The sequence below is a fragment of the Triplophysa rosa genome, linkage group LG3 (assembly GCF_024868665.1).
Source record: "Triplophysa rosa linkage group LG3, Trosa_1v2, whole genome shotgun sequence".
NCBI classification, from domain to species: Eukaryota; Metazoa; Chordata; class Actinopteri; order Cypriniformes; family Nemacheilidae; genus Triplophysa; species Triplophysa rosa.
Window position 1 is genome coordinate 5,887,545 of NC_079892.1, and position 16,224 is coordinate 5,903,768.

At 38.2% G+C, this 16,224-nt stretch overlaps 3 protein-coding genes across 4 annotated transcripts in view; 2 read left to right on the forward strand and 1 right to left on the reverse strand.

The window, feature by feature from the left end:
- Window positions 1–5,868, forward strand: part of snrkb (SNF related kinase b) — a 16,499-nt gene extending 10,631 nt beyond the window's left edge. Inside the window, exons 3-6 of the mRNA XM_057329082.1 lie at window positions 90–231; window positions 2,173–2,385; window positions 2,469–2,585; window positions 2,713–5,868. Of these exons, the coding sequence (XP_057185065.1) occupies window positions 90–231; window positions 2,173–2,385; window positions 2,469–2,585; window positions 2,713–3,844 (1,604 nt within the window). The 3' untranslated portion in view covers window positions 3,845–5,868. The remainder of the gene's footprint in view (window positions 1–89; window positions 232–2,172; window positions 2,386–2,468; window positions 2,586–2,712) is intronic.
- Window positions 1–16,224, forward strand: part of ccdc135 (coiled-coil domain containing 135) — a 175,672-nt gene that overhangs the window by 89,915 nt on the left and 69,533 nt on the right. The gene's annotated exons all lie outside the window — the stretch shown is intronic.
- Window positions 6,018–14,369, reverse strand: ano10b (anoctamin 10b). 2 transcript variants are annotated; one of them, XM_057329084.1, is made up of 14 exons: window positions 14,238–14,369; window positions 13,815–13,905; window positions 13,478–13,686; window positions 12,681–12,854; window positions 11,781–11,921; window positions 11,093–11,212; window positions 9,058–9,696; window positions 8,669–8,724; window positions 8,504–8,578; window positions 8,246–8,410; window positions 7,969–8,160; window positions 7,668–7,805; window positions 7,432–7,548; window positions 6,018–6,745 (listed from the first exon to the last, which is right to left on the reverse strand). In XM_057329084.1, exons 3-14 carry the CDS (start codon window positions 13,677–13,679, stop codon window positions 6,692–6,694), a joined length of 2,073 nt encoding a protein of 690 aa, XP_057185067.1. In that variant the 5' UTR covers window positions 13,680–13,686; window positions 13,815–13,905; window positions 14,238–14,369; the 3' UTR covers window positions 6,018–6,691. The 2 variants fall into 2 exon arrangements, with proteins under 2 accessions (XP_057185067.1, XP_057185066.1); XM_057329083.1 differs by lacking the exon at window positions 13,815–13,905.

Here is a 16,224-nt window from a genome sequence, read left to right on the forward strand (position 1 = left end):
CATTTTATCTGTTTTTAATGTAATGTTTTTTTTGCACTATTCAATGAGTGTATATTTGGAATATAAATCTCTATGTATTTATATTACAGATATCTGGTCACTGGGTGTGATTCTCTACATGCTGGTGTGTGGACGCCCACCATTTCAAGAGGCCAATGACAGCGAGACCCTCATCATGATCATGGACTGTTGCTACACTGTACCCGACCGCGTCTCTCCAGAATGCAAAGAGTACGTCCATCACCTCAGCTATAGATGGTTTAAGCGGCAACAAAATAAACGTTATGTGGTCCAAACTACCGGTAGATTTTCGCAAAGACTCAATAACTGTTGAGTAGTTTTAATGTAATTTAATACAATTAATACACAATAAAATGTAATGAATATAACGAATATAATGAATACAATGAATATAAATTAATATTAATTATATACAAAACAAATTGTTGTATTATAAACAAACACAGATCGGATGTTAACTTTATTACATTTATTTCAGGAACACTGAATATTACAGTGCTGTTCCACACAGATATCTATGCTGACCCATCACAAACCATGTCCACAAAACCCACGTTACGTTTTCCCGCTGACTCAACACACTTAAGTAAACTGTTGTTGATAACTGCATACCAACAGAACATAATGTCCTTATGGTTTAATCCCTGAGAGCCATCAGGATAGCCGCCACTCCCTCGATCTGTTAACACTCTCACGCTAAACTTCATGTCTACATGTAGAAAGAAGTCCATCTGAACACGCCGTACTCTTTCTGTTTGCACCTGCTCGCACCAGCCAATCTCAGATCTCTACATGATGATCGTTGCGTTCATGACCAGGCGTTGCGTAGTTGAGCAAAGGTTACAGGAGGTTGAATTTAGGAGCAAGTCGTGACACAGGCAAGAATTTCCATGCTTGGGTCAGGTGCGTTGACGGATGACTTGAACAGGTCAAGACAAGGTTGATCTTTGAAGATTTTGTGATAAAAGATGGCGTGTGCAAAGCCGAGTTATTTTTAAGTGGGTTTCAACCAGGCTATTTGTTGTCAGAACATCCCTAAAGCATTAGTTTTAGGCTCGAGTTCTCAATCGGTCGATTGTGCAAGTGTGTATCTGTGCGTAAGTGTGTGTTAGACATCTGGACTCGGCCGTCCAGCCAAACATAGTGACTAGGTCACGTGATCTACACCGCAGTCAAAAGGCTCTTTTAATAGGAATAATCTCAGTGGAGCAGAACGCTTGTGTCTTCAGGCAGATTTGATCTTGCTGTTCTGCTGTATATATATATAGTTTTTGCGCTTTGGAGCTATTTAAAGTCTTGAGGTTAAACACACGGAGAGATTCCGCTGATGTTCAAGGGAAATGGAGCATATGGGATCATTTGTACGCACACAAAAACACTCAGAGACCTAACGAAAGCGAAAAAGGGAACATCTCCTCCTGCTGGCTGAATCATGTAGTCTCAGGAATGTGTCTAGTAAAACGGCAATTTCATTCCTGCACATTCATAGCTTGGAGGACTTCATGGAGGTCTCGTTTTTTTTAAGTATCAATTCAATTATGTCTCTTATAAGTAGACACAAATGAGAAAGCTAAGAATGAAATGTAGAATATGAAGAGAAATGTTTGCGTTCATATCAAAACCACTTGATTTTTGATGGCTGACTGGTATCTTTGCAAATATGAGCATGGTGTATGATCATTTTTTTGAAACTCCTGAGGAGACACGTGGCTTCTTTCTCACAAGAAAAATCTGATAAACAAAAGACTTAAGCAAATGTACCTGTTTGCTTGCCATTCAGTCTTACTGTCTTGGAAACAAACAAGATATTTTCTTACAGTACAACTGTGAGATGAAACTCTCAAACACTGAATAAACAAACAAACACACAAGCTTGACTCGCAGTCGTTCCGTATCGCTTCCATTCGCCTCATCAATTCTCAGCAGGTGCTCATGAATATTAATTAGCAGGAAGATAAGTACTTCCTTTTCATTTCGTCTCTTCTGAGCGCCAATGCACTGAATATTGGCACTCAGGCGCTGAATATTTTTACGAGTTCCGGAAAAAAAGACGTATGAAAATCGCAAGCAGAGTGTGATTGAGATATAAAACCTTGACAAAATCAACCCTGTTATTAACAAAAAGATCTCTTCTGTTTTTATTTTTCTCAGTTTGATTTCGCGTATGCTGCAGAGGGATCCTGCTAAGCGGGCATCTCTCACCGAGATAGAGGGCCATCCTTGGTTGCATGGGGTTGACCCCTCGCCCGTTGGGTACACGGCCGCCCCACTCAACTCCCACCGCAGTTTGTTACCCGAGGAACACGAGTTCATACTCCAGGCCATGACCAGTGGCAACATCTCGGATCGTGACGCCATTCAGGAGTGAGTCCCTCTTTTGTCGTCTTGGATATCTCCTTAGTTTCTCTAATAAATTCACAAATATATATTTTGTGTGTGTGTGTTAGAGCACTGGAGGCTGACAGATATAACCACATCACAGCCACGTACTACCTTCTGGCAGAGCGACTTCTCCGAGAAAAACAGGAGCAGTCTAGTCTCACTCTTGAACAGAGACATCCAGGGTAAGTTTTCATCTCGTCACTTCTGAAAAGACCAAATGGTACTGATGTGTCTTTAAGACTTTTAAAGTTTCAAGTAAAGGTGTGGATTACACTTTTGACTGAGTGTTGTTATTGGCTTCCCCTACAGGAGACCCATGTCAGAACCACTAGACTTAGTGAGTCAAGTTCCCCAGGCTGATACCCTGAGAGGAGCCCCTCTGGGCCCTTTAGATTCTCTCAGCTCTCTCTCTTCTGGATACGTCCGAAAGGGTGTGAGTGAGTCCGGCGACTTACTGGCTCCCAGACCAAACCGTCATGACAATTCCTTCAGTGACTTTTGTAGCCCTGCTCCATGTTTAAGTCTCAGCTTGCGCCCTCTACCTCCAGACCAACCTACTGTCAAGAGCCTTGGGGCCTTACAGCAGATCTGTGAGGAAGAAGAGGATGACGAGGATGGTGAGGTCAAGCTCGAGGCGGCACCCGGTAGACTGGCTCTACTTCCTTCCACAGATCTCTGTTCGAAACCTTCCAGAACAGTTCTACAATCAGAGACTCAGAGAAGAACCGGGAGGCCAAAAGGTAAGGTGGAAAAATGTGAAACTCTGTCTGAGGTGGAGGAATCTGAGGAAGGTGCTGAAAAGCAGAAGCTGGACTCAGCGGCTATCTTTACTACCATCACCTTGGAACATCAGTTAGAGAAGATCCCAAAGACTGATGCGCCTGTAGAAAAGATCAACCACACAGAGCAACCGGGCAGAGCAAGAGACAAAACTGTTTTTACCCATGAGCATGATGGAAAACACAATCCAGACCTGAAGACGAATGGACCACCGCCGGCTCCCAGGCTGGATGTTGTGCAGTGCTGCTGGGGACATCATGAACCTTCAAGGGACGTGTTAGAAAACAACAACAACACCCCAGCCAAATCCAAGTTACTTGAAGTTGGGGTGGTGTCAACCCCTTGTGGTTCCCCAAGGTCCTTACCTAGGAACCACTGTGTGGACTTAGGTCCAGATGGGGTGGAGATGCGCAAGACTGCGGGAGAATCTGAGAAACCGGAGGAGGTACAGCCTAAACCTCAGAAAGGCCTCCAAGGAACTAGGGATACAGCTACAGACCCTGCTATCCGGGCTGACCCTAACAAAGTCAAGAACGTGAACTTGAGAGAACGTATACTGCAGTTTCCACTCTGTGAAAAGGCCTTGTCCTTTAACATCCAACCCACGTCTAAAGAGAAGCTTCTTCCGTTTGCACAGTATAACTGCTGTCATGTGTTATAGAGAAGGATGTAAAATATGAGAATAAAGTCCCTTCAAGTTGTGTGGACACTAAAGGACAATATGTCCTCACCTCAAACCGTAACCTCAAAGGTGCTTTAGCCACACAATCTACTTACCTTTCTTTCCTTACCCAGCATTTCTTGCTGCTATCCTGTATAACAAATAACCTCTTAGCCATGCTGTGTATATGAACACCTGTATCTACCGACACTGCTCACTATATTCCGTGCTATCTCAGAGACTAATTAGAACTAGAGTATGTCTTGCCAGCAGAGGGGGTTTAATTCAATACCTTGTCATCTTTGCACTGTAATATCTTCATCACGTAGAGCATAACCGAGTTTAGAGGTGAAAGTGCATCACTCATGAGGTGAAGATCATCCTTCATAGTGAGACAGAGTTAACATAACAGAGTTAACAGAAGCAAACCTGAGAATGTTAAAATGTCAGTTTTGGAATCGACAGTTTGTTAGTTTGCTCGTTGCTCTGTCAGGAGCTATGAAGCAAAGTTCTTGGTACTCACTGAATTTTCAAATTGCACGTTTGTTGTAGTTGTTCTCACCCAACCGCCCTCTGACAGTGGGGCAGGACGCAAAACAGTCGGCCATATTGATACAGTGAACAGTGACAGAGCATGCTAATACAGCTTAGCATAGCATCAACATTTCATAGCTGGGGATCGAACCAGGGAAAGATGCTAAATATATCTGATGTATTTAAAGATAAAAAAGAGATTCTGAAAGATTATCATGACAGAGTTTGAATGAAATGGACACAATATTACAGACGAACAGAAGGCTGGTTTTCCCGGAGCTATATTTTGGAGTTTGTTTTAAAACTGCTAATTCTGGGAAATATTATGAAGCTTTTAACCGTTCGAGTGATAACAAAGGTTTTTTGGACAGACATTATTTTCTTTGTTGTGAGGAGGGAGATTTGATCATTAACATTAAACATCTATTTTTTTCTTTTTTTGTCATTTGCCCCAACATATGTTGAAATGGGAAAAAGCTCTTTAAAATATCCATTCATGTACAGTGTGTATATACTTTTTGAACGTGTTAGACTATTGAAATATTTTCACCCTCACATCACATACGTACAAAACATTTCAACCCCCATTTTCGATATTATTCAACGAATAGATTGACTTTTATGACACAACTAACCGGTGTCATCAACGTCTGTTTATAAATATCACAAACGTTTTGGTGTCATAGCTGGTGTAAATACATTTGAGGAGCTAGTAATGTAGAGCTTTATGGCATAGCTGAACCTGACTTAAATCCAGTGAGAAAATCCAGCCTTCATGTTGCTGTGGCATGACTAAAGCTAACGTTTTCTTAAACCTAGAAACAGCCTAAATACATCACATAGATAGCAGATGTGCGTGTGGTTACTGTACATTTGGTACTGCAAAGAACGTCAAAGCTATTCTATCACGTATTCATGTATTATAACTTCTTCACCCATAGAATTCATGTCATCAGCTTGTGAATTACTGTAGCACGTTCCTTTTGTCACATAGTCGAGTACAAATGTTGTGCATTTTGTTGCAATATCTCAGACCACATATAAGGTTGACCAAAAGCACAAAAACACATAATGTAAGGTGCTTTGGAGATATAAGGCAAATATGTACACAATATTCTCTGTTACAGCTGAAATTTTTGATTTTTTTGACCAAACATATATGAGATATTGGTCTAAAAACAGTGCTGCTGATCTGGGATCAGGGTTCTCCATTCTCATATTGACCAAGCTTAATGGAATGGAGTGACAGAAATTCATGCACTATGCTTTCATAAATCTTTTGTTTATTTCTCATTTGACATGGGTCTTCATTATATCAAGCAGCTGTAAACATTTCATGATGAGCATCAGATTTTGGTTTGTCTGTAGTCCCATTGACCCTTAACTAAAAGACTGTCTCAATGAGATTAATTTATTTTTATATTTATTTATTAAAACTGATTAAACTGCCACGTGTCGTCATATTTTTTAATAAACAAAACTCTTTGGTACATGCGTATGAGACCACCTTTCATTTACTGTTTTATAGGATCTGCGTGGCTTATGCCTTGCATTGTGTGATGTGTTTTCTCAGTCTAGAGTTATTCAGTGCCTCAGACAAGATTAAACCTTCCACCAAGAGCTATAAAACCACAAGACATTTGCATAACATGTTTACTGAAGCCAACTTTGGGCAGTTATTTATGGCAGCGAAACCGGTTGTACAGTTTTGATGAAATGTAAAATGCAACCAAGAATAAAAACAATGTTACAATCATTGCAATATATTAACACAAAACTAGAGTAAGAAACCAATGTAAAAATATACAATTAAAAAAACTGTTTGTATAAAACTCACCGTCATGTTATTCTGAACCTATATGCTTTTCTTCCAATGAACACAAAGAAAGATTTGGAGAAATATTTACACTTTCATAAAATATCAAGATCCACATTTTTTGGGGGGTGATATAGTCATTATTCACTGCTTTTTACTGTAGTTTTCTTCCAAAATCTCCTTTTGTGTTCCATGGAAGAATATCATACACATTTGACAAAAATTTGCATTTTTGGGGGGTGAACTATTCAAAACTGCAGCATAGGACGTGTCATCTTCTGTGACGTTTATAATGCATATCAGTAGTCTTTAAAAGGGCATCACTGACAAAAACAATTATCAAGGTTTAAATACCCTATCAAATGTATAATCTGTCTTTGGTAAACTAAGCCATAAGGTGCATCATCAAGCTCAGTATACAATGGCGAAGTGATATGGCTTTATACGTATAAGCAGCAACGCACCACTCATTCTTCCTCTCGGGCAAGATTGTGGTCTCAGAGTTTGTCCTTCAGGGGGAGCGTGTCATCCACCTGGATGCGCTTAACCCTCTGTGCAAAGAAACAATTTGTTAAACAAATGAGCTGTTTTACAGAATGGGCCTTTAATCTTTAAGAGCCATGAGCAACACGATTAAAAATGCATTAAGTAATAACGATAGATAACGTTAGCTGTGAATACACCCTGCATGAACAAATGGAGACCTGTCACACAACGCTCTGTCAACATTTTCTGACAGGTAAAAATTATTCATTTTTTATGACTTTACAAGCTAAATATGGGCCAACAGCTATCGCAATATATATTTAAAGCTTTTTAAACGATGTATATGAAAATATTTCTGTATTTTGAATTGTCATTGATCATGGGAAGCAATCTTTATAACATCAATGAGCATAAAATTGAGGTGACATTAAAAGCATCTCATATTAATAAATTATACATGGCCGCTAAATTCAATTTATCATCCAGCATATCTTAAAATGCAAATTTCTTCTTCCCTTCATATACAGATTTAAAACGGTAAAAGTTGATTTTTACATATATTTCCATTTGTAAATTAAACAAAGCTTTTTTTTATAAGACATGTAAAATATAATATACTTAAACAATAAATGATTTAAATGATACATAACATTATAAAATACACATAAATATGAATTTATAAAAAAAAATAGCTCAACAGTTTAAACGCAAGTAAAAACGTTGCTAAAGTTAAAGTGAGTTTATACTGTACCTGCTTCTTGAGAGCCTGCATAGAATGAAACTCGATTTGTTCTCTCTTGATTCGGACCCAATCCGGTTCATCAGGAATAATGAAAGCCAGAATCATTTTCGCTGCAATGAGGGCGTGCTGAAGGAACCAGTCAAAAAACGATTTAACCAATTCACTTTCACAAAGACAATTTACACAAACATGAATGAGCTAACACTATATACATAAAAAAATACAATCACTCATTCTTTTCTTACCTCCACGATGACGGCAAAGACAAGGACTTGACCACTGCTGAGACCAGCGTCCTGTGTGAGATCCTTCACACGCGGCGACAGAAGCAACAGCCAGCAGTTAGACATTACCGATATGAAGCTCAACACCTCAAACGCGACCTGCGAGAAAAGACAAACCCATGTTAAAAAATTCATGAAAACAATTTAAAAGTCATACATACCACTCATTACATAGGCCTACAATAAAAGAAATAAACATAAACAATTTCGATCATACATGCAATCAGCCAATGGAAATAAACACGCAATCACAATGTCTGACCTGCCATACGCCCATGTTGGCCACAGGGGCAGAGAAGGGCTTGTTAAAGAGCTTGCAAAGTTTGTAGGCATCTGTCCGAATCTCTGTGAAGTTATTGAGCAGCAACAGGGGGGCGGTCAGAGGGTAGACACAGGAGAACAGACTCAGGTACCCAAACTGAACCAGAAGCTCAATGTATTCGGCAAACAGGCCCTAGAGATGAACAGGATTTGTTGTTTTAAGAAAGAATCGGAATCTTGTATTTTTAACGTAGCTGTAACGATAAATAAATACTTACTGGGAAAGCTGGTAGGTTTCCCTGCGCTTGAAGATGGTCCACTTCTGGATCATCTTCCTTCAGGTTCCTTTCTGAAGTTGACATAAAACGGTCCACAAGGAAAGGAACCACGACCTCCGTAAACTGGTTCACCACTTGGGTCACTATCAGCAGAGAGGATAATCTCTGGAGATCAACGAGAAGATAGTGACAAGGATGTAAACTTGTTGGCTAGAGAAGATCTGTAAGCTAGAGAAGATCCGGTGATGATGTTCTCACCTTCCGCAGAAGAGCAAGGTCCTCCTTGAAGAAAGTGATGTGGAACAGGACGGCAAAATTGTTAAAAAATGTAAACTGAATGAGAAAGGGAGAAAGAGAGAGATTAAGCCCCTGACACTTTTTACAGAAGCCCACGCAAAGACATCGGAGAGCTTCAAAACTCACCACAAGGACTTTGGTGGTGTGATGATAATCGAAGGACGACTCCTCTCTATGATTTTCTGAAATGAGACATTTGAATTCTTTTTTATCTGCTTAGTTTTAAAGAAAAAACCTGCATGACTTTTTTACAGCAGAATATTTTGAACCACTGAGACATTTCTCAAAATATCTTCTTTTGTGTTCCACAGAAGTAAGAGTTACATGCAGGTTTTAAACCACATGAGGGTAAATAAATCATGACAGATTTTTTTTATCTGAACTGTCCCTTTGACACGAGCTTAATTTCACAATGGAATATTTTGAATAAATATTCTGTAAAATATAAATGAATGCTATCTATTAACAAATCTTTTCATTTGTTTTGCTTTTTTCAAAATTCTCCTTTTTCTTACCCGCTTCTGTTAGCTGCAGGGCTACGTTACGATACACATTCCCCAGCACATTAGTGTAGACAATATGAGCTACGGAGGGTAAATACAACAAGGCAACCGTGAAGTACGAGTCGTACGATTTATGCCAGCCAGAAACCAGTCGCTCGAAGAAGTAGAACCCTGCCATTCCCATGACCACTAGGCCTAAAAACGCCCCGACCACAGGCACCGAAACCAACCCTATCCTGACCCTCCTCTTCCAATCGGGAAACAACGGCTCCAGCCGTCCCGTGACCGGATTGGTGCCTATTTCTCCGTGGAAACCCGGTCGGGGTTCTTGGAACTGTTCGGCTAAATTAAACGTTCCCCAGCGGTAAGATAAGGCTGCGCTCCTACGCTTCCAAAGCTCCATGAATACTGTGGACCAAAGCATGCTGAACACAGCCTGCACCATGTAGGAACTGACAGAAGGCTGGTCGTCATCTTCCTTTGCCTGCGTAGACTCGCTCGCTGTTGTGTTTTCACTTGAAAAGTTTATGCTGGGGAGGAAGAAGGTGATGAACAGGCCCAGGATGGCCGGAGGAAACAATGACAAAGTGTAGAAGTCCAGGAAGCTGAAGTAATAGGCTATGGTGCCACCGAAATAAGCTTGAATGCCATCTGTAGAGAAACAAAATCATTTGAGAGATGAATAGCTTATTTTAAGAATAGCTTGTTTTGTTGCTATTGTTAAAGGAACACTCCACTTTTTTTGGAAATAGGCTCATTCTCCAACTCCCCCAGAGTTAATAAGTTGAGTTTTACCGTTTTGGAATCTATTCAGCCGATCTCCGGGTCTGGCGATAGCACTTTTAGCATAGCTTAGCATAGATCATTGAATCCAAGTAGACCAGTAGCATCGCGTTCAAAAATGACCAAAGAGTTTCGATATTTTTCCTATTTTTCCGATATATTTGCAGCCATGTTACTGCAGCAAACTTCCTTGATTATTACGCCGGAATGGGAGTATAGTTCCTGTTCATATCGGCCTAGAAAATCGCAACTTTTCATTTTCCGCCGGTCTTAGCACACGATATGAGTACAGAAGAGTCAAGTTTTAAATAGGAAAAATATCGAAACTCTATCGTGCTATCGCCAGACCCGGAGATCGGCTGAATAGATTCTAAAACGGTAAAACTCAACTTATTAACTCTGGGGGAGTTGGAGAATTTGTATTTGTATGGTGTATTTTACTCTCCCCTTTTTAAAAAACTTATTGACAGCCCATGAAAGTGCACTTTAAAGAGAAGTGGATGCCTGTGAAGTATTCATCCACAACTATAACACCCTACAGTCTCCAGTCTGACAGCCTATTTTGCAAACAAATACATTTATTAAGCATTTATAACATATATGTTAAAAATGGCTCACTATTTGGCAGGTATTTCGTTAGAATCCCCCTTTTTATTTATGCTATTATAACTGCTTTATAATGCATTTGTAAATGACTTATTAATCATTAATGAACACATTTATAAATGTTTTATGAAGGGAACCTTAATGTAAAGTGTTACCGATATCTGCGCTGTTAGCATAGTAAAAACATTTTGGGAAAAACTTTTCATGGTAAGGTTGACATTTTCACGGAATTGCCCTTTTGTGTTCTGCAGAAGAAAGAAAATCATACAGGTTTGACATTTTCGGGTGAACTATTTCTTTAACCATAGTTTAAATGAATACCATTGCTATTTAGTTTTAGTTGTAGTAAAACCCTAGTAACCTCAGCTTTACCATCCTGTCACTACAGTAACCATTTAGTTTAAGCATGACGTTTGTAGTAAAACTGCGGTAAACCAAAGATAATCAATACGCCAAAAAAAACATGGTAACTTTTACTATAATAAAACGATATTTTCTTGGTTAAGGGTGTTATTATTTTTGCACTGATATTAAAGTTCTAGATATTCAGACACTGAGAAATAAATTGTGTACTATATTGATGAAATGATTTTAATGAAACTCATGAGGGTTTTTCATTGTTTTCACACTCAGCACATGACAGTGTGTATGTGTGTACCTAGCGGCTGCCCCCACAGATTCTTCTGAGAGTACCACTGTTTCCCCAATGCTGTCAGCTTCTTTTGGTCATGTAGTGGAGTGATGTTGCGGATTACGCCTGCTTTCTCCAGCTTCTGTACTGCACCACAGAGAAAGAAAGAGAAAGAGAGCGAGAGAGAGAGAGAGAGAGAGAGAGATGGATAGAACATTACCATATTAGGTTTACATTGAAGGAGGGGAACATAATTTGGCAGTCTTGACTGCAGTGAGTAAGCAAATTTAGAGAGAGAGAGGGAGAGGGAGATTTTTTTTTTAGACATGCTTTGATCGGAGCAGAATACTAGCATACTGCATACTCTTTGCAGCATACTTTCTACTGTCAATGTACAGTATGCAGTGATGCATCTTTTAAGTAGCGTAGTGTAGAGTCGACGTTATTGTCACATGACCTCCCTATATATTTATTTTAATTTTTTTATATGTATTAATTTATATATTTAAATGTATATATTATCATATACAGTATATATATATATATATATATATATATATATATAATTTTTCTTATTTTTATTTAGAATTTTTTTCAATAGTTCATAACTTGTAGTTGGGGATTACAATAAACTCCACAATTTACAGAAAATGTAAAACTCCAATTTAAAACTACAAGCAAACAAGCTGTGTAATTCACAAACAGACAGACTTACAGATGCTTTCTCTAGCTTTCAACTTCCCCTTGGGTGCAGGGACTCCTGGGATACGCTGGTCCTCCAAAGCTCTCATGGAATCCAGCTCATGTTTGACGATGAACTGCCTCTCAGCCAATGTCAGGAACCGCTGCATGTCCTCTGGAGAAATATGGGACAGACGCAGTTTACCTTCAAATTTCATAGTTGTCTATGTATATACTCTTGAGTATTTATTTTAGGCAGCGGCTATTTTAACTAAATGTAAATAGCAATAGATGGTATTTACACTAAGTGAAAATAGCGAGAGATGCTATTTATTTACAGTAAGTTTAAATAGCAGTAGGTTCTGTTTACACTAAGTGAAAATAGCAGCATTTCTTAGCGATATGCTATTTACACTAACCGAAAATAGCTGTATTTTCTTTGGATTAAGTAGAAATAGTAGATAGATGCTATGGGAATTTATAAAAAGTGGCAGATAACGTTACTATTTGCACCTCAGTATTGTTGTGCATTAAACATTATGCAATAATAACAGAGTGTAAATCACTATATTTATAAAAATTATTAAAATAATGGCAACTTATTGAGATATTAAAGCCCTACACCTACCCTGGCATAAACTTTATGAATAAAACTGAATTTTAAGTCTTAAATCAATTTTATTGAAAACAAATTATGATCTCTAATGTGATTTTCAGCAAGAGGTGGATTAGAACCCTGGTCTCCATTGCCAAAGCTACACAGACGTTACACCTTACGCCACTGGAGTCGCTGTTTGAAATGATGTCGTTTTTACACTTTCACTATTCCAATCACATATTGGTGGGCGGAGCTAGTACAAATAGTCTCCACATTTTTTTTAAATCTGTAGTTATTTATGTGCATCATTTACTACGTGTTGGCTTGTGTTTTTACCAATGTTGCAGAAGTTGTCTTTGTCCTCATAGGAAAACGCTGTCATGTTTCCGTCCTGGTAGGTTTTACAGAGCCCCAGGTCCTCTGTAACCCTGAGAAGAGTGCAGCGAGGGGCCGCCACAACTATCATGTCCCCTTTCATGTCCTCACCTGGATGAACTAACAGTTGGGACCCTACAGTAGAGTAAGGGATTTGTACATTTGATTTTAAAAACCTTAATCAAACGCAGAGTAGTTTTACATGTTCGCTCTTAAAAGTAAAGATGCTACAAAAGGATCTTCAAAGCGATGCAATAGAAGAATCGATTTAGGTTCCACAAAGAACTTTTCAGTCAAATGTTCTTAAAGGAACCATTGCTTTTTTACCTTTTTATGCAAAACTTAATTGCAAATACCAACAGAAAGTTTAGCACCTTTATTTTTAAGAGTGTTGAAAAATGTAGTTTAGGAAAGCAGTCAAAAACATGCCGGATGTAATTTTATAGCTAAAAAGGGTCATATATATTATTAACTATTAAAATAAATACAATAAATTGCACATTTGTTAATAATTCTTGTTTTGTATATTTATTCTAGAAATGAACATGCTTTCAAATGATAAGGATCTACAAAACACACAGTGGCAAAAAAGCCATCTCACAATGCACATAATTTTAATTTATTTTTTACAGTAAATATCTGGTCACCATAACTGCTGCCATCATAAAACTAACAAAAACATTTACAGTGCATGGATACCTCTTATATGTTTTATAAGCTGTGAAAATTCATTCATTTATCCAAAGTAGTTGTCTCACCTCCAGTCTTCACAGGTGCTGATATCACAGACATGATCCACTGTTTGGTGATGGGCTGAACATTCTCAGACAGCTGGATCAGAACCAGAGGCTCTATTTGGCTGGAAATACAGCAGGGACAGCTGACCCGAGACCAGGAGTTGGGCCCTGACGACTTGCCCCAGGCTGAAAGCTCCTCCAGAGGTTCCTTCTGGGTCTTCATGGTGACCCTGTGAAAAACAGTCACATGCGAGTTGTTAGATTCCATTTGAACAGTATCCCCTCTTGACAATGGCTGTGGAAACTGGTCATCAAACAGGTGAATAGAGAGGCTTAGAGAAACAAAAGGTACATGTACCGTAGTTCATTCAAATCACCTCGAGTGCAACTATACAGTCATAACCCATGTGACTGTTCGCTATCACATATCTGCCTGTGTATTTGCAAGTCTAAACAAAAGGACAAACAAAACATCCCTTGAGATTGAACACATGCAAAGAATAGAGAGATTTGGGTCACAATACACCACATGCACTTAAAAAAGTGAAGTGCATTTCGTTTGCAATTGTTTACTGTGCACAACAACAAAACACAAGTCTGTACATTCAACTCAAAGGAAAGTGAAACCGAGAAATAAACAGGAAGAGACTTACAGAGAGAGATAGAAAAGCGTAAACAGAAAGCAAATGGATCTGGAGGCTCAGTAACAGGGGCCTTCTGTTGTAGCCCTGGTTTTGTTGACATTCACACTCACAACAATGTAAGAAATGTAAAAACTTACACAGAGACTGCACGAAACACTCTTCAGAAGCGGTGCAGGGTTCAGAAACATTAGCTGGTTTACTGTGAGAGGACAGGAATGCTGTTAAACATATCTCCTCCCAGTCTTTAGGGTGTGGATGCACATTTTCATTTTTTTCTTACAGTGAAGCTCCTCTGCAGTCTGTGCTCATCTGGGTCCTATTGTCTGCCAGATTCCTCTTTGAAAACTGTTTTGTAGTAAACTTAAACATTCAAGCAAGACAAAGAAAAAAGTGCATTAACTAGCTTAGATATATAAATAATAAAGTATTATTATTATTATTAGTAGTAATAGTATGTTTATTATATTTATTATTTATTCTTAGTATTTTATATAAGAACAATTCATAAATATATCGTTATTATATACTTATTATTTATATTTATAATTATTACTATGTTCAGTATAATGTGCTCAAACATTTGAATCCTATACATTTTATCATTTTTCTTTCTGATTTCCTTATTTATTATTTGTACTTTCTGTAAAGTTGCTTTGCAACAATGCAAAACTGCAAAACACTATAAAATCTACTTGAATTGTATTACGATTATACTGCATAGTGTTTAAAAACTTTAGTGTGACCTAATGAAAGTTTTAATCTTACTTTAAAGATTATTGTTACAGTATTGACATGATCTAAATGTGTATTTACATAACCTTATAAGGTTTCCATGACTCTTCCTATGTCCATACTGAAACCGCTTTGTGGGTGGAGTCAGTAAAGGTGGTTTAACAGGATTGTTAGCTTGTCCTTTCGAAAAATATTTATGTAAATTACTAGAATAAATTACGCTATTGTTTAATAGCAATATTGCGGCTGGAAAGAGCTTTTATTACAAACTGTCTGCAATTTTATTTTAAATGAATCAAATTTACACGTTTACTTATTTGTAAATTCATATGTTTGACGTCTTTCTGTTGATATCTAACAAACCAGCAACAACAGAAACGTTGACAATTAAACATGACTATAGAAATGTAATTTAAAAAGGTAAGTGTTTCATTAAAAATATTTAATATTCATTTGTGCTAGCTTCTTACCTTAAAACCAACTTTGTTGCTTTGCATAAGTCATGCAATATGTGATATAGAATTTTTATGACTTAATACATCAAAATATTAAAGGGGTCATATTGGATGGCTAAAACGAACATTATTGTGTGTATTTAGTGTAATACAGTGTGTTTACGCGGTTTGAAACATATTAAAAAACATATTCGTTTTCACATACCGTGCATTACTGTTGCTCCTCTGTGCCCCGCCTTTCTGAAACGCCTCGATTTTAAACAAAGCTCATCGTTGTGAAAAGCGCTGTGTGCTCTGATTGGCCAGCTACCCAGTGCATTGTGATTGGCCGAATACCTCAAGCATGTGGCGGAAATGTAACGTCCCTTACCATATTCGGAACATCTGCCTTCAAGATGATAATGTCACCAGTACCGTATGAGTTCAAGACCGAGTCAGGGGCGGAGCTATGGCCAGAGCCAAGAAAATTATTTTTAATATTATTAAATATTATTTTTAACCTTACTTCTAAATTTGAATTGTATGAATTAAATGAAAACATTTTAATTGTTTGTTTATTAATAATAATATCCAAATATTATTAAGAATGTGCTCACGTGACGTCAGTTACGTTACGGCAGTTTCGCTGCGCGCCAATATCGCTGTCTGTAGATTATCTTTCAATGATCATGTAAACATGGCTAAACAAACAGCTATCCATGTGGCAATTTTTCAAAAAACCACGTCTAGATAAAGAAGCTTAAGAAACACACACTGAGGCCCCTGGAAATGAAGGTGAAATACATACAGCAACATCCAATCAGTCGAGTGCTAATGGCAGCATTTGTGCTTCAGCCTCCACTGATATTCTCACTCAGCCGGCTTCCGAATTAGTAAATCAAATTTGTCCACCTCCAGATCTGTCCGCGATAGAACAGAAAATATCCGATTACCGTAA

Bases quoted from the DNA above. Each gene is read 5' to 3' on its own strand.
- ano10b (XM_057329083.1), bottom strand. From the start codon at position 13,679: ATGAAGACCCAGAAGGAACCTCTGGAGGAGCTTTCAGCCTGGGGCAAG. The intron at 12,855-13,477 runs GTGAGACAACTA...ACTCTACTGTAG, and splicing joins AGCACCTGTGAAGACTGGAG to GGTCCCAACTGTTAGTTCAT. The intron at 11,213-11,780 runs GTAAGTCTGTCT...TCTGTGGTGCAG, and splicing joins GAAAGCTAGAGAAAGCATCT to TACAGAAGCTGGAGAAAGCA.